The 21,087-nt window shown below is 46.8% G+C and overlaps 1 protein-coding gene across 1 annotated transcript in view; it reads left to right on the plus strand.

Annotated features, from left to right (window-relative positions):
- Positions 1-21,087, plus strand: part of Inpp5d (inositol polyphosphate-5-phosphatase D) — a 105,419-nt gene that overhangs the window by 40,313 nt on the left and 44,019 nt on the right. Inside the window, exons 3-6 of the mRNA XM_027397475.2 lie at positions 8,358-8,508; positions 10,733-10,904; positions 12,869-13,009; positions 18,961-19,048. Of these exons, the coding sequence (XP_027253276.2) occupies positions 8,358-8,508; positions 10,733-10,904; positions 12,869-13,009; positions 18,961-19,048 (552 nt within the window). The remainder of the gene's footprint in view (positions 1-8,357; positions 8,509-10,732; positions 10,905-12,868; positions 13,010-18,960; positions 19,049-21,087) is intronic.

Raw genomic sequence — 21,087 nt, forward strand, 5'->3', positions numbered from 1 at the left:
GTTCTCATTGTACTCAGTGGATTGTAACTATTTTCATTATTCATTTTGATGTTCAGAATGTGCTAGCTGCTCTCTCCCACTGTCCTTCCAGTTGGTTCCATGGTTTTTCCTCTGCAGAGCAGTGGTTCTTAACCTTCCTAATGCTGCAACAGTGTAATACTGTTCTTCATATTGTGTTGATCCCTAACCACAAAATTATTTTTGTTGCTATTTCATAACCATAATTTTGCTACCATTATGAATAGTAATGTAAATATTTTTGGGAAACAGAGGTTTTCCAAGGGGGACATGACCCACTGGTTGAGAACCACTGCTCTAGAGTAGTAGATACTATAAGTTCTGCTGTATTGTTCTGGCCCCAGATTGTAGGCTGTTAGCTGAATAAAAGGATCTCTGGATCTTCCTAACGAGGAAAGACATTAGTGTGTCATCATTTCTAGGCCCTCTCAGAAGACAGAACCAAGAAATGTGTGTGTGTGTGTGTGTGTGTGTGTGTGTGTGTGTGTGTGTGTGTACATACACATTAATACTTTTCACCTGGAATTATCTATACATTAAAGACAATGAGTTCGAGGGACTAGAAAGATGACTCAGCAGTGAAGAGCGTTTTCTGTGCAATCACGAGCACCGAAATTCTGATCCCAGCACCCAGGCACAAGGCACACATTCCTGTACACACGTTTCCCTACCTCTGAGGTAGATAGAGACAAGAAGACTTCAGCTCTTCAGGAAGAGCTGAGAAAAAATGATCACCAGGTTCAAGGAGAGACTCTGCCTCAAAAAGGGAGGGGTGATAAAAGAGGATACCTGCCATCCTCTTTACACACACACACACACACACACACACACACACACACACACACACACTGAATTCACACTGTTTGAGATCCCATTCCAATCCAAAACTACAGAGTTGCTCTGCAGCTCCTTCCTCACCCTGGCTTGTATTCTTCTGCTTGTTCCCTAGCAGGTATGGCGCCAGTCCCCTGCTCTGCTGACCTTTTGACTTGACCATCTCCAGTGGCTTCCCAGGCTCTGGATACTTCCTTATCTCAGCCTCCACTGTGTCTTCAGCCCAACTATCTCTGTATCTTTCTGCATCTTGACTGTCTCCATGATCTCAACTCAGAAGTTGACCCTAGCTACTTCAAAGGCAATGAAACATTGAAAATGTGTTAATAAAGAGAGGAACAGGAGCTGGGCATGGTGGGTCATACCTATAATTTCAATACTTGGGAGGCTGAGGTGAGAGGATCTCAAGCTCTGGACCAGCCTGAGCTATATAGTGAGTGCCAGTCCAGCCTGGGCTCCAGAGTGAAATCCTATCTCAGTGTGTGTGTGTGTGGGGGGGGTGTTAGCTGTCTTCTAAGGGGATATCCTATAGAGGTACCATTCTAAGCCTTATAACTAAAGAAAGATTTCTGGGTCCAAAGCAGCCTCCAAAACTATTCCCAGCCCAACCCTCCTCTTTCCCCGGGCCCTGGGTCTCTCTAGTGGGCCTTGCCTCCTGGGTATATTAGTGTTCTAGCTGTACCAGCTCCCCACCCCTGCCCCTTTCTCCTTCTTTCCACCTCCCCAATGCAAGCACAGCATCCTCTCTGGCCCCACACTGCAGCCAAAGGGATGTCAACCTGGCCAGCTGTGGTGGTTCACACCTGTAATTGTCACACTCAGGAGGCCAAGGCAGGTAGATGACGAGTTTAAGTCAAGTCTAGGCTATAATGTGAGACCTTACTTTTGTCAAAAAATAAAAGTTAAATCATCAATCCATGTATACTCCATGTATATACACCCCAGCTCTTAAACACTCCCAGAAGCTTCAAATCACTTTTTTAAAAAATGCAAATGCTGCCAAAGCCCCGGAGACCCAAGGAACCATGCTTTCTCTCCCATTTCTTCTCCCATATTGGATCTGTATTTCTCAGGAAGACATTTGGTTGAGGCAGAGGAGGAGACTAGACATTGAGAAGAACACTGAAGGCTGAAGGGGGGTAGAAGAAACCACCTGGTGGCCGCAGAGATGGGAGAGAGACCCAGGAAAAGGTGTGTCCTAGCCACAGTGATAACCACATAGGAAAATGGCAGATCTTGGTCTCCAGTGTGCTGAGCAGCTCTGAACAGAACACACAAAGGCCTGGCCAGGTCAACTGAACTCTAAGCTTCCCCAACCCTCCTCCCAGCCAGCATTGCTCTCAGCTCTTTCGTCTGAGATGTATCCCTAGAGCACCCCTAGACCTGGACTGAATCTAACCCATGTCTGTCCCTCCCTCACCATATTTCCAACTTCCACAGACACAGGGTCCTTGCTGAGGAGCAGAAATAGTAAGAGCAACTGGTGGCAGCCCTATGCACGGCAGACTAATGTATGTTCACCCCCTGCCTAAGCCCTATCACCTGACTTTCTCCTTGGACCTGAAACAAGCAACTTGGATGTGACGGAATGGTGTACAGAGCTTCTTGTTTGGTTTGGGTTCTCCACTTCACAACGTCTATAAGATCTCCATGGTAACTGGATAGCCTGGCCTCTAACTGTCTATATAGCTGAAGATGGCCTTGAATTCCTGACGTTCCTGCCTCTGCCTCCTGGGTGCTGGCATTGCAGGTCCGCAGCCCAATTCTAGATATTCTTTTCAATCAAAACTGAAAGAAAGCTGCCCAAACCTTTAGGAGTGACCACCCGGAGCACCAGGCTTCCTGCTTCGCGGCTGGCAGACTTCCTCCCCTGTGCCCAGTCTTATTTCAGTTCTGCATTTAGAGGTGGCAGACAGTGCTGACATTAAAATTATCCCCTGGGAAATTTCAGCTTGTCTAGGGTTCTGACCTCTCTGTCCCGATCTCCCTCCCCCTCCCCCTCCCGAGAGGGTGTTCTCAGTCATCCCCAGGATTGGATCTGGGCGTGGGCAGTCTGAATACCAGCTGTTCTTCAGCTGCCCTTTGTCTTAAAGACATTAGCACCCTCCTCTTCCTGACACCCCACCCCCCAGTCTGAGGGGTCTTGTACCTGACTTTGTACCCTTCTAGGATATCGCTGTCTGGTAGGTGCAGATGCCAAGAGGTGGGAGAACAAGGATCTCTCCCTGCAAGGGCCAGCTGGGCAGTCGGAGTTCCTCTGCCTCCCTCTGCCTCTTTCAGTGGTGAGGTCTGTTTTTTATAAGTAGATGTAGCTTAGAACAATGGTGGGTCATTGTGTATCCAATCAGTTTCCCTTGTTAAAAGGCTTGGGTTCTAAGGCTGGCTTTCTCAAGGCTCTTGCCAACTTGTAGGGGAAGCAGGCCCTGAAATTGTATCCCGAGGCAGCGTGAACTGGGTTCCTTGGGTTGCTGCCTAAAAAGACCTTATAGAAATGCTGTTTCAGGATATTCTCTATAAACATGTTAATTAATCGGAGGCAAGGGAATATACTATATTTTGTTTTATAGTAATTTGAAATAGTTTGAATAATTTGTAATAGTTTGAAAATAAGGTAATGTGTACCTTATTTTTGTGTGTGTGACTTTTGATTCTGAACATACATTCATGTCCAGTCTGTTGGTTAATCAAAACCCAGAGAGAAGTCTGCCTCAAACCTGGGATATCCCAGTTATAGACTACTTAAAGTAGAAAAAGCTTGGAGCTGAGGATGGAGTTCAATGGAAAGCACCACCCAGCATGCACCAGGCCCAACACCACTACAAAAATATTTTTTATCGAATATGCTCGTCTTCATTTTTTTCTACATCAAGCTGCCTGCCACATGTTCTAGTTGATCTGTTAAAGAGAAAAGAGATTCATCCCTGTCAAGTAGAAGGGGAGGGTCACCATGGAGCAGGAGTCCCATGGGTGTCAACCTTCCTGAGGAGCACCATGATCGATGTTCCCTCGATCAATACACAGCTCGGAAATGTGTGTTAGTAGCACACAGCTAACAGGAGACCTTTGGAGTTCCTTCTCTATTTCAAAATGACTTGCTGCATCTTTTAAGGAAGGCCATAACTGCAGAATGAGGAACAACAGATGGTGGCCTGGACGTTTAGAAGCCAGGGCCACACCCCTCCTCTGACAGGGAACCCTGTTCAGAGCCTTCTTGATCTGAGCCCCCGTCCCATGCAATGCACAGGCGCTGCTCTCCAGCTGTGAACTTATGTACTGTGATTCTTCTATTTGCCAGTCTATTCATTGGCCTGGGTTCCCATTGGGTTTAACCAGTGGGAGCCGCAGCCAGGTGACAAGAGAGCGAAAGAAAGACAGTGAAGGATTGGAGTGATGGTGGGGGGGGCTATGGTCATGGATCCCTCCCTGTGAGGTCCTGTTGGCCCCTCTACAGAGGGGTGCTCTCTCTGAGGTCCTGCTGGGTGCTCTCTCTGGGTTCTAGTATTATCCTCCCCCTGGGATCTTCCAGGGATGGGAGGAAGCTGCTCCCCTCTATAGTTAGCTCTGGGACTCTGCTCCCCTACCTACCAAACACTCCCCAAACTCCAAATTTATATGACACCTGCTTCATGCTAGGACTCTGACTAATGCCTGTGACAATTTTCTTGACAACATTCTACACTTTAAAATTGTTGAAAAAGTTTCCTGGGCGATGGTGGGGCATGCCTTTAATCACAGCACTCAGGAAGTGGAGGCAGGCAGATAGATCTCTGTGAGTTCGAGGCCATCCTGGTCTACAGAGTGAGTTCCAGGAGAGCCAGGGCTACTTGGAGAGACCCTATCTCCAAGAACAAACAAAAGACAGTTGCAAAAGCACCACATTTGGGACTGTTGGGAGGGAAGGGGCACACTGTCCCCACCCCCTCACTGCTTCTCTATATCTCCACACTCACCAAAGGGTCCTATCCTGGTTTTATTTCCTGTTGTTGTAATAACAAAAAGCAATTTAGGAAAGAAAAGATTTATTTTTGTTCACAATTCCACATTACAATCCTTCATAACAGGGAAGTAAAAGTGGCAGGCAGGGGGTGGTGACGCACGTCTTTAATCCCAGCACTCAGGAGGCAGAGGCAGGTAGATCTCAAAAAACAAAAAACAGAACAAAAATATTGTGCATCTCATCTTGGGTGTCTCCTAAACCCCAAATCGCTTATGATTTCACACATTCAACCCTCAGGCACTCTCCATCGCCGGCTAAGACTCCTTTCCCAGACTCACACATGGATCAACCTACCTCGAATTTCTTTGATTTTTTTCGTACTCTTTCCAAATGTGTGATGGCATGCTGTCCGCTAGGTATAACCCCCTGACAGGCGCACATACTTACGACTGCTTTAACTGAACTGAGTTCAAAGGTCTTACCTCTCATCAAGTTATGTCTGTCATTCCATTCTTGTTTGCATTTGAACCATTGAAAGAAGATTCTGGAGATCTTGGCAAGGGCTGCCACTCAGGTGGTTAACAGTGCTTACAAGAGATTGTGTAGCATGGGGCTTTGAGAAAACAAGAGAATTTAACGAAAAGAATAAACAAACCGTGTTGTTATGCTCTCTACAAATTTACTAAAACAGCCTAAGCCATACAACACACACCCACACACAAACACATATGCACAGATTTTTGTGTGCAGTACACATGAGCACACAAGTACACTTGGCACACGAGAGAAGCAGACAGAGGGAGGCAGGGAGCCATATGGACAGCCTGAGTCTCACACAAGACCCTTGTTCTCACTACAATGTGGAAGATGCATGAGCCTGGGTTCAGAGACAGGTCTGAGAGCTAGGATTCCTAGTTGTATCAGTTGCTTGTCCCATAGCTGACAACATATTTAACAAAAGTGACTTGGGGAAGAAAGGGGTTAATTTGGTTTACAGTTCCAGGGGGTATAGTCCACCGTGATGGGGTGATGGGAGAAGCAGAGGCAGCTGATCACACTGTGTCCAAACTTGGGAAGCAGAGGGCGATGAGTGCTGGTGTCAGTTTGCTTTCTCTTTTTATTCACTTCTGGACCTCAGTCCTCGGGATGATGTCACCTACATTTAGGATGGGCCTTCAATAACCCTAACCTAGATGGGCCCGAAGACTTATATCTATGGTGAATCTTTACCTCATCAAGTTGACAGGATACTTCATTCTGTCCCATTCACCTAAGATTCTGATGTCACCAGGCCATTGTCCTACCAAGCCTCCCAAATGAAGCCCTCAAACTATCAGCAATAGGAATCTAATGCAGAGGTGACTGAGCCAACCACCTGTTCATCCTCCAATGAAGACTTTCTAACCCAAAGCCATCTTATTAGTGGCCTTGTGTACCACAAGCAGTGAGTCTCTCTCAGCAAGAAGGCAACCAGTAGCCACTAAAGAAATAGTTCAACCTCTGATCTCCAAACCTGAAGACATGAGAGTCATTGTTGAGATGATAGCTGGGCACGGTGGCTCAGACCTGTAATTCCAACACCCAGGTAGCTAAGGCAGGAGGATTGTCATGAGTTTGAGGCCAGCCTGAGCTACAATGTAAGACATTGTCTTAAAGGACTGGAGTGACCTATGGGCAGACCCTTGGTGTTTGGAGGCCCAGGTGGAGGAACTGTGACCCTGCAAAGCCACAGAGACAGTTTAGAGAAAGGGTGTATGTAATGCCCATTGTTACCTTCAGTATCTTGGTCTCTTGCTCCAATCTGGCTGCCTGTAGGGACATTGTCTTAGCAAGGGTATGCGTAGATGTATGAAAGGGCATCTTAGTAGGGGCTGGGCTAGATGAAGAGAAGACCTTGGATTTCCTGCCGCAGTTCCCTCTTCCACCAACATACAAAAGAGTCCTGGTCCCAGAGTGTTAGAACAGTAGAGCAGAGTTACCTCCACCAACCAGCAGGGGCACAAAGTGGTGAAGATTCCCATGTTGCTTGGACCACTTCCTGACTTTTGATTAAAACAAGCATAACCAAGAGCTGGACAGGTGGCCATGTGGTTAAGAGCACTGGCTGCTCTTGCTGGGGTCCCAGGGTTCAGTTTCCAGCACCCTCGTGGATGGCTCACAGTGATCTCTAACTCCAGTCCAAGGGATATGGTGCCCTCTACTGGCCTCTATGGGCACTGTACTCATTGGTGCATATAACATTTTTGGAGGTAAAACACTATACACACAAAATAATTTTATCTTTTAAAAAAGTAGCTAAATCAGCCAGGCGGTGGTGGCGCACTCCTTTAATCCCAGCACTCAGGAAGCAGAGGCAGGCAGATATCTGTGAGTTCGAGACCAGCCTGGCCTACAAGAACTAGTTCCAGGACAGCCTCCAGAGCCACAGAGAAACCCTGCCTCAGAAAAAAAAAAAAAAAAAAAAAAAAAAAAAAAAAAGATAAATCTAGCATAGTAGTGCACACCTTTAATCCCAGCACTCAGGAGACAGGAGCAAACAAATCTCTGTGAATTCCAGGCCAACTAGGGCTGCATAGTGAGACCCAGTCTCAAAAAATAAACAAAACCAGAATTATAGTAAATGAAAAAAAATTACAAAAACAAGTTTTCCTTTCCTTAAAAATAATAGTCAGTCATGGTGGCACAAACTTGTGATTTTAAGTACTTGAGAGTCTGAGGCAGGAGGGTGGCTGCAAGTTTGAGGCCACCTTGTGCAACATAGCCAGACCCCAGCTCAAAACTTTAAATAAACAAACCAACAAGCCTTGTGTGGTGGCATGTGTCCTTAATCCCAGTTACTCTGGGAGTTGAGCCAGGAGGAGGATGAACTCAAACTCAGCCTGGATAACTTAGAGAGAGACTACCTCAAAACAAAGTTTAAAAGGGTGCAACAACTGTGCACTGTGCGTGTGACCTATGCCTGTGATCCCAGCAGGCAGCAGGCAGAGGCAGGAGATGTAGCACAGAGATAGGATGCTCACATAGCATGTGAAAAGCCCTGCGTTCAATCCCTAGCACTGTAAAAATGAGTAAATAGTAAACAAATAGCCGGAGCAGTGGTAGGGCTGTGCTTTGCGTGTGTGAGGACCCAAGTTCAGCCTTCAATACCAAAAATAAAAAATAATTTTTAGAAATGATCTTGGGGGTGGGGCAAAAATAGCTCTGTTCACCACACACACACACACACCTAAACTATTAAAAATAGAATTTTTGGGCCTTTGAAATTATAGGTGATTTCTTTCAAAAATTTGTATTTCCTAATTTGGATATAATAAAAAGTATGCTATATTTGTATAGTAAAATACTTATAAAAATAATACACAGCTGCAAAGAAAAAAGTAGTTTCAAAAACACCCGTATTTGCACCTTTTTGGGGGGCTCCTGGGAGCCACTGGCTACAGGATGTGAGGTGTGGGTGGAGAGCCTGCAGCTTTTTCTGGGGTATGGCCACTCCCTGTCTCTTCGGTCTCCGCTGCAGGTGGCCCTTGTGGTTAGGTGACATTCTAGCTAAAATGTGCTCTGTCTTCAGGCATCCGAAGGTGTCCCCATGAGGTTCTTCACAAAGCTGGACCAGCTCATCGAGTTTTACAAGAAGGAAAACATGGGGCTGGTGACCCACCTGCAGTACCCCGTACCGCTGGAGGAAGAGGACGCCATTGATGAGGCTGAAGAGGACACTGGTAGGAAGGGAAGGAGAGGGTGGCAAGGGTGGGAGGCTGCAGCAGGACTCTGCCGGTCTGGTCTCACAGGTGCTCATAGGTCAGAGGGTCTTGCTGCAGAGGGTGAGTGTAGCACAATAAGGATGGGTGGGAACTATGGGCTCCCAAGTCAGGTGGGGACCAGAATTCCTGCCCTCCAACTTGTTGCCTTTGTGACTTTGGGTGACTTCGACTCTGAACCACAAGCTTCCCTTTAATGAGATTAGGTGACAATAGCACATACCAATCTCCCAGGATGCCACAGGATCAGATGAGCCCATGAATGGAACGTCATTCACAGTCCACAGCAAACACTCCATAAATGAAGCTCTCTTCAGTTTCTTCCTTATAACGAAAACAAGGCGATCCTTACACCTGAGTGAGAGACGGGCAAAGTGCTTCTTCATATAGCATCATTAAACAAAAATGACCATGGTGGCACATGCCACCAGGAACCCCAAAATTCGGGAGGCTGAGGCAGGAGGAACATGAGTTTGAACTAGCCTGAGCTACATAGTGAGACACCACCATCTCTCTAGAGGCTCCTAAAATATGTTGAAAGAAAACATGTTCCCAAGAGTGGGTGAGGGAGGGACAGCACGAGGACAGGGAGAGACAGCTGTGTAGAGAGCCCCGCAGCAGAACACCCTCTTTTCATCAAAGGGCCCTTGCCTATCAGAAGCAACCTCTTGAGCCCCTCAGCTGGACATCGTGCTCCTGGCAGGCTCCCCGGGGAAGACATTTGGCCAGCAACGCTGATGCCCCAGGTCTGCCTCTTGTCTGGCCCTGGTGAGAATATGCCAGACACATTCAAGGCATCCTGTTCTCCTATGGGCTAGCTATAGGTCACCTGCCCCTCTTCTCCAACCTTCTGCCTCCCAGGAGACTCCCACTTCCTGTTTGTTCAGCTCACACTACCTGCCAAAAGGCAGCCAAGCAATCTGACTACCAGCCATGAAGGAGCAATAGAGGAGGGCCAGGAGAAGCATGTGTCCTAGATGGCCAGAGTTCCGAGCCTGCTGACAGGGTCTGCCATGTCTCCTCTGTCTGACCCTTAGAGATCAACAGCTGTTGTATAGCTGGAGCCAAAGCTCACATGAAGGCCACATGGCAGTTGTTATCTTATCCTGCAGGCACGTCCTCCACGCTTCTTCTTCGCTATTCTCACTTCCCTCAGGCCACTTTTCTTCAACTTTCCCTGCCCCTGAGATGCCATCGGAAGTAAACCCCCAATGCTTCCGATAAAGGCTCCAGAGGCAAGCTGGGTTTCCAGACCTTGACTTCACTTCCCCAAACACAGTTCCTGGTCACATACAAGACCCAGAGCTAAGGGACATCCAGTGCTTGGACTAGGTGTCTGATTTGTCTTGGGTCTTCTCAAGGGCCTGCAGTTCCTGAGATGCAAAATAGAATCAGAACTGTCTTCCACAGCCAGGAGAGGAAGAAGGGGCGTGCACATACATTGAAGGAAAAGTCCCCTTGTTCCTCTCACCTGGGCAGTGCTGTGGCTGGGAACCTGGGTAGCCCTTAGGGGTCATGAGGGGCTTGGGCAGGAAGTCCTGAACCTAAATGGCTTGGTGACCTTTGTGTACATGAAAGATATTTGAAAGAAGTTGGCAAGGGTCTCCATCTCTCAGACAAAGGTCAAGTTGTTTATTTGATATGTAGGGTCTTTGAATGAGAGGACCCCTTATTTTCTAAATAAGAGGGAAAGGAGACCTGAGTCTGGAGGGAAAAGAGAAAGGAGGAGCACAGAAGTGGAGGAGAGAAAGCAACAGTTGGGTGGGCTTCATTTCCTGCCCATAAACCATGGGGATACTTTGTAGCCATGACAGCCAAGTCACCATGCTGATCTGCCATTTGGTCTGTCCAGGACCAGCAATCCTGAAGGTGTCCTTGTGCTTCCCAGGGCCAACGGACACCACTGGGTCTTTGCTGAGCAACATGGTAACGCAGACCACAGCCAGAGAGCAGACCACAACCCAAGAGTCCCCAGGTCTCAGGATTATGAAACCAGGTTGGCCTCAGGAAGCTCTCTATCTAACCAGGGAGTGGGCATGGATGTAGGAAGGAGGAATAGGAACAATGGGGGCAGACCAGAACCTGGAACCTGGTAGCCTGGACCTCACAGGGCTGTGGCAGAGATGCAGAGCAGGTATATACACAGTGTCCTCACGGATGGCATTTGTTTCTGCTCCTCTGGTAGAAAGTGTTATGTCACCACCGGAGCTGCCTCCCAGAAACATTCCCATGTCTGCTGGGCCCTGCGAGGCCAAGGATCCTCCTCTTCCAATAGAGAACCCCCGAGCCCCTGAAGTCACCCGACCGAGTCTCTCCGAGACGCTGTTTCAGCGACTACAGAGCATGGACACCAGTGGGTGAGTTTCCACCTAGAGGGCCCCCTGGGAAGCTGGCCTGTGCCTAGTACCCGGCTTCTAGCACCCAGGCAAGCCAGGCCCAGGCTGTAGGGAACAGCAGGCTTTCTCATTCACCTTATTAATAGCAAAGTTGAAAGACAACTCGTGTGTTTTTAGTCAGGACTAGCTCCCTCCAAAAAACAAAAAAAGTCATTTTTGTCCCTAGCCCATTTCTCTCAGTTGGGGTCTTTGCATCTTTCTTGTGAGATTTTATAATCTTGTACATTAACCTTCATCGTCATCTTTGTGGGGGATAAGGTCTCTTCTCCTTTTTTCACTTACTTTTAAAGTTTTGGAGTGTTTTTAGGTCTTTCTGCCATGGTAAGTGCAAGATTGCTTTCGATTTAGTAGGTCACTACCATTGTGTGGTCAGGTGGCACATCCACACCTACGATGCTAAAGTGTTTCTCACAGGAAATCACTGTGTGAGGCTGCTCCTGCTTGTTGCACCGCATCCTATCATAGTCAGCTGCTGGGGGAGCTCTCCGTTCCGCAGGCATACCCTACTCACAGGAACAGTAGCCCTGAACCCTAGAAAATCCAATGTGACTGTCCACATGCTCTCCTCACGCAGCTCCTATGGGGCCTCAGGATGGCACCTCAAGCTTATGGCTTCACTAATAAGGTACTATTCCGACAGCCTGTCCCATCAGCTGGCTCCCAAATAACCACACAGATATTTATTATTAATTATAAATGCTCGGCCAATGGCTTAGGCTTGTTACTAACTAGCCCTTACATCTTAATTAACCCACATCTCTTACCTATGCTCTACCACATGGCAGTACTTTTTTCCAGCGTGGCATGTTCATCTCCGCCTCCTCTGCATCTCCCTGGTAACCCCTCATGACCCTGCCCTCCTTAGTTTGGCTCCCCCACCTAACCTCTTCCTGCCTAGCTATTTAGCTATTGGTCAGTCACTTTTTATTAACAATGAGAGCACCACATCTGCACAATGTACAAAAAGGGTTATTCCACAGCAGGGTGCAGACAATATTCATAGGAGAACCACATCAAGTGCTGGGGAAAGGCTGGCCCCTAAGAGCTAGAGCCCAGGGAGCATATGGCCCCTGGGGATACATGATGGTAGGGGTGGGAGAGCAGGTAGTGCATCCTGATGAAAGGAGTTGGAAGCACACAGACACAAACACCTGCCCTTGGCCCTATCACCTTGTAAGACCAGGCCAAGCAGGGGTCCAGGATGGGTGGGTAGGCAAAGTCAGACCACCAGAACATCCACTGCCTGGTCTCACATTCCTGGCCCTAATCACACAGAAAAGCCAGGCATGGTGATATGTGTCTGTAATTCCAACATTTGTGACGCCAACTGGAGGTGCCAGCACTAAGGCAGCCAAGACAGGAAGATCAAGAGTTCAAACTCAACCTGGGCTGCACAGGCAGACCCTAACCCACCTCCACTCCACCTCTAATCTCTAAGAAAACAAAATAATAAACAAATTAATAATACTTTGACTTTTCCATAGAGGCCCAGGGTGACCCCAGCCCCTCTATGTTTTTGTGCTCTGGGTCACCTTCGACTGTGAATTTGGACTTTGTGTGAGGGTCAGACCTACTTGTTATCTCTAGGCCGAACTGTCCTTCCAACCCTTGGATTCCAGTTGTATGAGCTGAGGAGATGTTTCAGAGGCTTTTTGTCTCAAAAAAAAAAAAAAAAATCCCAGTCCCCAGCCCCATCATCTCCTTCCAACAGTACCCAAAGTGCTCATCCCAAGAGTATTCTTGCTGGTCTCTACCTGGCTTTGATCTTCTCCTCTGCCTCTGCAGTCCTACCTAAGGGACCTTCTTCACACAGGCACACAGATGTCCAGAAAATGTCTCAACCAGAGACTGAGAATCCTCAATGTGTCACCGTCACTGTGGCTGGAACAGGTCAAGCAGACTTTCACCTCCTTTTTAATTTTCAGGCTCCCAGAGGAGCATCTCAAAGCCATCCAGGATTATTTGAACACTCAGCTCGTCCTGGACTCTGACTTTGTCAAGACGGGCTCCAGCAACCTCCCTCACCTGAAGAAGCTGACTTCACTGCTCTGCAAGGAACTCCATGGGTAATGGAGGCCCCTGAGGGAGGGATGGGGTGCTTCACAGGTAATGGGAGCCAGTGGATAATGTCACCCCCAGAGGAGGATGGCCACAGCAAGAGAAGGCACTCATTGAAGTGACCCCGTGTTCTCCACTCTGTCTAGACGTCTCAGCTGCACTCACAGTAATTGGACAATGGGCAGAGTCTGGAAGGCTCCATGCTCGTTTTAAAGCTCTTGTTCTCATAGAATCTGAATTCTAATAGGCTGGGAAAGGTTGCTTATTCGTTTGTTCTTTGTTGTTGTTTGGGGGTGCATGTTTGGGATGCAGAGCCTTATATATGCTAAGTTTTCCTATCCTGTTTCCATTTTGTTGTTGTTTGCTGTTTGTTTTCACTCAAATTAATTAGAGGCAGTTTCCTTGTAAAGAAAGGCAGAGGACACTGCCAACTCATTTGTTCTGGACCTGGTCCTTAATGTACTTTTTATTTGTGTGTGTGTGTGTGTGTGTGTGTGTGTGTGTGTCGGAGGGTGGGGGCACACATGTGCTGTGCTGTGTGTGTAGAAGAGAAGACAGCTTTGCAGAGTTGGTTCCCTCCTCCTACCTTTATGTGGGATCCAGGGATTGAACTCAGGTTGTGAGACTTGCACAGACACACTTTGACCGGCTGAGCCATCTCAGCAGTCTGATCAAGCCCTTTAGACTTTTGTCATCACTTTTCCTCCTTGCTACAGCCTCCACATCCAAAATGTACACATAATGGCATTGGCAGAAAATAAATTGAAGTCATTTTGTGGGGGGGAGGTGATGGCTCAAGCCTCCTGGTGACGGAAGTTTTTAGAGTGAGCTGATTCACCAAAACATCAGTTCCCCAGCACTGACATTATTCAATGACTGACCAATTGTGAAAACTTAGGATTTTTAAAAATTCTTTTGTTTGTACATTTTGAATTTCATTAACCTTAAAATGAACTTTAAACATAAACACACTTTGGTTGGAGCCCCTTGTAGAGCACGCCTTTAATCCCAAAACCCAGGAGACAGAGGCAAGCAGATCTCTGTGAGTTTGAGGCCAGCCTGGTATATATAATGAGTTCCAGGACAGCCAGGGCTACAGAAAGACCCTGTCTCAAAAAGCAAAACAAAACAAAGCAACCCCATAACTACACTGTCGTTGTAAGGAGACCAAAAGTCAGGCAGGTCTGCAATGTGAGGAACTAGCAGGGATATTTCAAATACTTATAGCTCAGTGTGGAAAATTGAGTCACAGAGCTACAACAAACCTCCCACAAGGAGCAGGGAAGCATTTCGAACAGGTGAGGGCTTGCAGCCGGCCTGTACTAGTTCATGGTTTCGTGTACTTATAGCAGTTTCCAGTTCTCCGGTGCTGTACCAGTCTTAGGTGGGTTAATAGTCAGAGGAGTCTTCCATCACTGGTAACTAAGTCACCGCTGTTTCTTAAAGGCACAGGCTATGAATGCATTTGGTACCTGTGACAAATGATTCCTTTGGCATACCAGTTGTCAGATTGGCCTGCCAGCTGTTTGTTTCAGTGAACTGGCCTTCTCGGCTGTTGCTGTTATACAGCCAGCGGGACTTGGGGCTGTCATTTTTATAGGTCTCCATGGTATATTTTGTTCCAATGTTACAAATCATTCATCACTGGGGGAAAATACACACAAATAGCCCTTTCTTTAAGTGTGTGTGTGTGTGTGTGTGTGTGTAAAATTTTGTGACAGCTCATAACAAGCTATTATTTCTGCCTGGACACAGGTCCTGACCTCTGCTGCTGTGTCCTTGATAGACCTTGTCCAGACAGCTCCCCACAACACTGAGTTCCCCAGCACCTGCCTCACCTCATCACCATGGTGACAGCAGCTTCCCTGACATGCCTGCTTCTCTGGCACATTATTCCAGTGTAAAAAGCTCTCATATCTCTATTTATTGAGTCATTAACTTCAAGTCGTTCAAGACATCGGAATGTTCTTAACCGCCCTGCACACATCTTCACTGTGATGCCCAGGCATAGAGACATGACTAAATGGAGAGCTGGAGCAATTGCTTCCCTTCCACCTGACATCCCTGCAGGTGGATCCCATATAAACCCAGCGCTGAAAGTGCTTTGATTAGCAAGATAGGTGTGTTCACTCGTTTATGCTTACCTTCCAGCAAGCACTAACTGAGAGCCTCCTCTGCATCCGGTTCTGAGAACTAAGATAAAGTAAAGATAAGTCAACAGAAAACTACAATTTAGTGACAGATTCCACAAATAAAGGCATGGGGGTGGGGTGGAGGGGGCTGGAGAAATGACTCAGCGGTTAAAAACATTTGCTCTTGAAGAGGACCTTGGTTCAGTTCCCAGCATCCACAGGGAGGCTCACAACCATTTGTAACTCTAGTTCCAGGGGATCTGATGTCCTCTTCTGACCTCCGTGGATGCAAGTCATTCATACAGTGCACATACATTCATATGCATTAAGTAATTTTTTTAAAAAATAAATGAATAAACATTATTTACATAATGTTGAGAAGGGCAAAAATTCATTTCTACATTTTATTACTTTTATGTTTAAATTTATTTTTATTTGTGTGTGTGCCTCTTTATCTGTATGTGTAGCATGTGCATGCATGTACCCATAGAGACCAGAAGAGGGCAGCAGACTCAGTGAAACTGGAATGATAGGACATTGTGAGTCACTCGTAGGTACTCAGAATCTAACTTGTTTCTCTGCAACAGCAGCCAGCTCTTAACTGCTGAGTCAGCTCTTCAGTCTCCCTTTTTTCTAACTTTTAAAACTTGCTTCCCCCCCCTTCTTTTTGAGACAGGGTCTCAATACATAGCTCATTCTGATTTGACCCCTCTCTCCTCTTGTCTTAGTCACTATGAGGTTTAGTTTATAAGCATGAACCATAGCCAGTGCCTTGGCTATCCCTTTAAACCTTTTCCATGTCACCCTGACATCACCTTAGGAGGCGTGGTTACCGTGTCTTTCTACAATCCAGCTTTCAAAACTCACTCATGGGGCTGGAGAGATGGCTCAGCAGTTAAGAGCACTAATAGCTCTTCCAAAGGAGCTGGGTTCAATTCCCAGCACCCACAGGGCAGCTCCCAACTGTCTCTAACTCTAGTTAGAGGGGACCAGCCCCCTCACCAGACATACATGGAGACAAAACACTAATGCACATAAAATTTTCAAAAAAACTAAAAAAAAAAAAAAAAAATTCACTCACAACCTGTGGGTGGTGACACAGGCCTTTAATTGTAAAACTGGGGAGGCAGAGGCAGATGGCTCTCCGAGTCCCAGGCCAGTCTGGTTTACAAAGTGAGTTCCAGGGCCACAGATAGAAACCCTGACTCAGAAAAAAAACAAAAAACAAAAAACCCCACCCATAGCCCAGCACTACAGTAGACAAATGGGAGGATCACTGGAGCTGGCCAGCCTTGCTTCAAATTCAATGAAAAACCCTGTCTCAAGGGAATCAGGCAGAGAGTAGAGCAGGGCACCTGACATCTTCCTCTGGCCTCTACTCAGGCACAGGTACACCTGCACACTCATGTACATACATCACACACAGACACACACACACACACACACACATGCACACACACACACACTCACATACATGCACACACACACTCACATGCACGCACACACACACACACACACACACACACACACACACACAGAAATTTTAATGAGCAAATAGTTGCTCCCTAGTAAATACTAATGATAAGTTTCTAACTATACTATGTAAGGAATTGCTAGAGAAAAGATAATAGGGGAATAAAAAGTTACAGATCACTTTTGAGGAGCATTTAATCAATCTAGAATAAATAATGTGATAATGCAAAGAACACAGTGCCCAGATTAACTAAAAAGCAGAGCACTAAGTAAGCTTTATAGCCATGCATGAAAATGATAAAATTCCCAACAACGAGTTGGTGAAAGAGATAGGCAGTTTATTTAAAGAGAAATAAAGTAGAAATCAACCACAGAAAAATACTTAAAGGCATTAGAAATCCATATAGAAGGCCACTCAGGGTCCCGGGCGTGCTCAGTCCTCAAGTATGACATACTTAGGGAGAGAGAAACCATGGCATGCATGGCATACACACAGTCTTGTGTTTGACCCCAAATGCCATTTAGACCATGTGTGGCAGTACGTACCTATAATCCCAGCACTTGGCAAATGGGGGTAGGAGGATCAGAAGTTCAAGGTCATCCTCAACTTCATAGCAAGGATGAGACCAGCCTGGGCTACATGAGACCCCTCAGGGAGGAGGAGCCAGAGCCAGAGAAGGGAGATAGAAAAGAAGGCAGTAAAAGCAACACAGAAGTTGGTCAAGCCATCAGCCCAGTAACAGTACAGCAGCCTGGCCACCGTGCTGTCGCAAGGGTTGTAAGCACTGAGATAAAGCAAAATCCCTGGCTCTTCTAATTTTCTAATTGGAAATAAAAGAAAGGCTATATGAACACTGTTCGGACAGTATTTATAATGACAAAGATCTCACACTTACCCAAACTTCTAGATAACGATTTGGGCACATCTCTTGGCAGCTTATTTAAAAAACTTTAGGATGTTAAACATGTAGAAACATGCCCAGTTTTGTTTTGTTTTATAACATGCTAAGTGAAAAATCAGACTTAAGATTTTTAAAGGATTTGGCAATAACAGAAAGATAGAGGAATAGAGTATTATCAAACCTAGTTCTGGGACTATCAACAGACTTGATACTCTTCAGCTGCTGGGAAATTTAAATCTGAACACAGGGAACCCCACCCAGCACCCCAAAGTTGAATTATTTATTTACTTTTCTTTATTTTTCCCCCTTCTCTGTGTAGTCCTAGCTGTCCTGGAACTTACTATGTAGACCAGGCTGGCCTTGAACTCAGATCCTCCAGCCTCTGCCTCCTGCATACCGAGATTAAAGGCACGCCCAGATTCCTTTATCATTTTAAAAGAGAATTTCGTACATTAGTACTGTATTTATATCATTCCCCCTCCCTGTCCTCTCTCTGACTCCTCCCAAGTCCCCTCCACTCACTCAAATTCCTATCTTGTCTTCTTTATTATTGTTACATATGCACATATAAATATATAATGCTATCTGCTGAGTTCATTTAGTGTTGCTCATATGTTGCCTATTTAAAATGTGCTTTCTAGGAGGCTGGGGAGATGGTTCAATGGATAAAGTTCTTTCTGTGTAAGCCTAAGGACCAGAGTTCAGATCCCCAGTTACCATATAAAGACCAGATGGGTGTGGCGGCTCACCTGCAATCCCGGCATGCATGCCGGAAGCAAAGACCCAGAGTCCCTGGAGACATGGAATCCCTGAAGCAAAATGGCTGGACAGTCTAGCTGAACTGGCCAGCTCTGGGTTCGTCAAGAAACCCTACCCCCTAACATAAAGTGGAATGTGATGGAGAAAGACACCTAACATCAACCTCAAGCCTTCACATACATGTGCATACACACACACACACACACACACACACACACACACACACACACACACACAAATGCGCACGCGCATACACACTAGTAAATAAAGTAAATAAATGAATTTAAAAATTGACTCTCCATACCAAATCATAGTGAAGCCCAGTCATTTGCATTTTTAATGAGAGGGGTGTGTGTGTGGTGTGTGCATTTCCTACAAAAACATTAAAGGTTGGGAGGCGTGTTTCTAAATGATCTTAAAGTAGTTTGTGTTTCCAGATTGGAGTTTTCCACAGGCTACATAGTGCTGAGAGGGTTATGTTCCTGTCTAATGGGAATCGAAAGGGTAGGGGGTCTGGGTGGGAGGGTGGGCCAGGCTAACAGGCTGATTGATCTTTGCCCGGGCATGTCCCACTGGGGAGGGTTCTGGGATTTGCCACTAGGGTGTGACCTGTCTGCAGCTAGGGCCTGTGTTGCCTTGAGTGCTTCTAGTTCCCACTAATTCTTGAACTTTACCTTGATCCTCTGCTTCCAGGGAAGTCATCAGGACCCTCCCCTCCCTGGAATCCTTGCAGAGGTTGTTTGACCAGCAGCTCTCCCCAGGCCTCCGTCCGAGACCTCAGGTAGGGGGTTGGGGTTGGGGTTTGGATTTAGGAAGATGAAACTGCTACATGGGGAGAGGGGAGACCTAAGGAGCACCCGAGGGACTCTGAAGGCAGATGGAAGCACTGCCTGCCCATGTCTGCTAGTCTAATGTAAACGTCGGGGTGGGGGATGGGTAGAACCCCTGCTCTGTAAAGGCATTTCCGGGCACCAGCCTCCGATTTCAGACAGTGGGCCATTCAGACAAGCTGCCTGGTGTTGGATGGGAAGAAAGCAGGGCCATTCCCATGATTTCTCCTCAGAAACTGAAAAGAAAAGAAACCATGAGATCCCAAAGTTCATACACTTGACTCCAAGGGCTGCAAGATGATGGTGCCCCTCCCCCACAGCTGCTCATGGCTGGGCAGGAGTCAAGGGTCAAATTAAACTTGACTCCTGTTTATCTATCTATCTATCTATCTATCTATCTATCTATCTATCTATCTATCTATCTCTTTTTTTTAGTGCCCTCAGTAAATTTAAAATCAAGTAAGGTCCAGGACCTAGATCCTTATGTTACAGCATTGTTAAAGTGAGAACAGGCAGCCCAGCAGCGGGAGGCAGAGGCAGGTAGATCTCTTGAGTTCGAGGCCAGGCTGGTCTACAGAGCGAGTTCCAGGAAAGCTATGGCTGTTACACAGAGAAACCTTGTCTCAAAGTGAGAACATGAAATAACACAGCATGGTCTAGGATCAGAGAGGTCAGTATCTCCAAAAGTACGAATATTACTTACTGTAAATACTAGTGTTAGACCCCCGAAAACTCAAGTATCCGGGGTCTCAGGCCAGGTTCGTGGTCACCCCAATCACCAGGCGGATTCGAGAGCTTGCTGCAAACTGCACGAGGCTTTATTGTAATTTAACGAGCTAACCCCATGTTTGCTCGGGTCTTTCACCCACCCGCCATGGCGGACGGCTAGAAAGATGGCTCCAACGGGCTCCCAAAAGATCTTATAGGGCAGCATAAGGGGAGTGTCTAGGGGTACGCACAGGCTTATGCACAGGCTCATGATTGGTATGCTTCCAGGTTTGGAGGGCTTGCCCTGTGTTGATTGGTCAACTGGTTGTTATGGCTCATAGGCCCTCCCAGGGTGGTTGCTATGCTCTCTACGTCATTGTCGTGCGCTTGTCCGTAAAGCACGCCCAGGGTCATAAAGCATAGCGCCACCAGGTAACTTCTGATTGGCTCCCTGTCACGAGACAGGCATCTGACTTTCTAGTGTCTAGGTCAAGGTCATAGAAGCACAAGTTCGGCCATTATGGCTGCCAAAAGGGAAGCCGGTTCCTTCACTAGGGACAACAAATAGATAAAAATTAGCCCTATCCTAATGATGTGTGTATATTATTGATTTGGGGAAATTGGCCACCAGCTTTCCACCTCCTGCCTTAGCCTCCCAAGTGCTACCAATTACAGATATATGCGAGCGAACACACCTGGATAAGGCCTACTGTGTGTATGGAAGGGGAGTGATGAGTGTGTATGTGTGTATGTGAAGGTCAATGTCAGATGCCTTCCTCACTTGCTGTCCACCTTATGCTTTTTATTATTTTATTTATTTACTGTGTGTGTGCATGCACACGTGCACTCATGAGGCATGCATACACAGGGGCACAGGCCTGAAGATGAACTTGCAGGAGTCAGTTCTTTCCTTCCGCCGTATGAGTCCCAGAATCAGACTCCCGTCGTTAGGCCCCGGCTGTAAGCTGTACCATCTCAATGCTCTACTATCTTTTGAGATAGCATCTTTCACTGAACCTGCAGCTCATCTAGGTGCAATGTGGCTGGCCAGCCAATCATCTTCAAGGATTAAACCCTCATTCCATCCCCACCCAGTGCTGGAGTTCCAGACGCCTGCGGCCGCCAAGCCCAGCTTTTTCCTGGAAGCCTGAGAGGCAAACTCAGTTTCCATGTTTGCATGGCAGGCACATCGTCAAATTAAGCCTTCTCCCCAGCCCCTTCACCCTAGTCTTGGAGTGGGAGAAAGACTATAAACCAGGCTGCTCACCGACAGTAGGTAGGA

The sequence above is a fragment of the Cricetulus griseus genome, chromosome 2 (genome assembly GCF_003668045.3).
Source record: "Cricetulus griseus strain 17A/GY chromosome 2, alternate assembly CriGri-PICRH-1.0, whole genome shotgun sequence".
NCBI classification, from domain to species: Eukaryota; Metazoa; Chordata; class Mammalia; order Rodentia; family Cricetidae; genus Cricetulus; species Cricetulus griseus.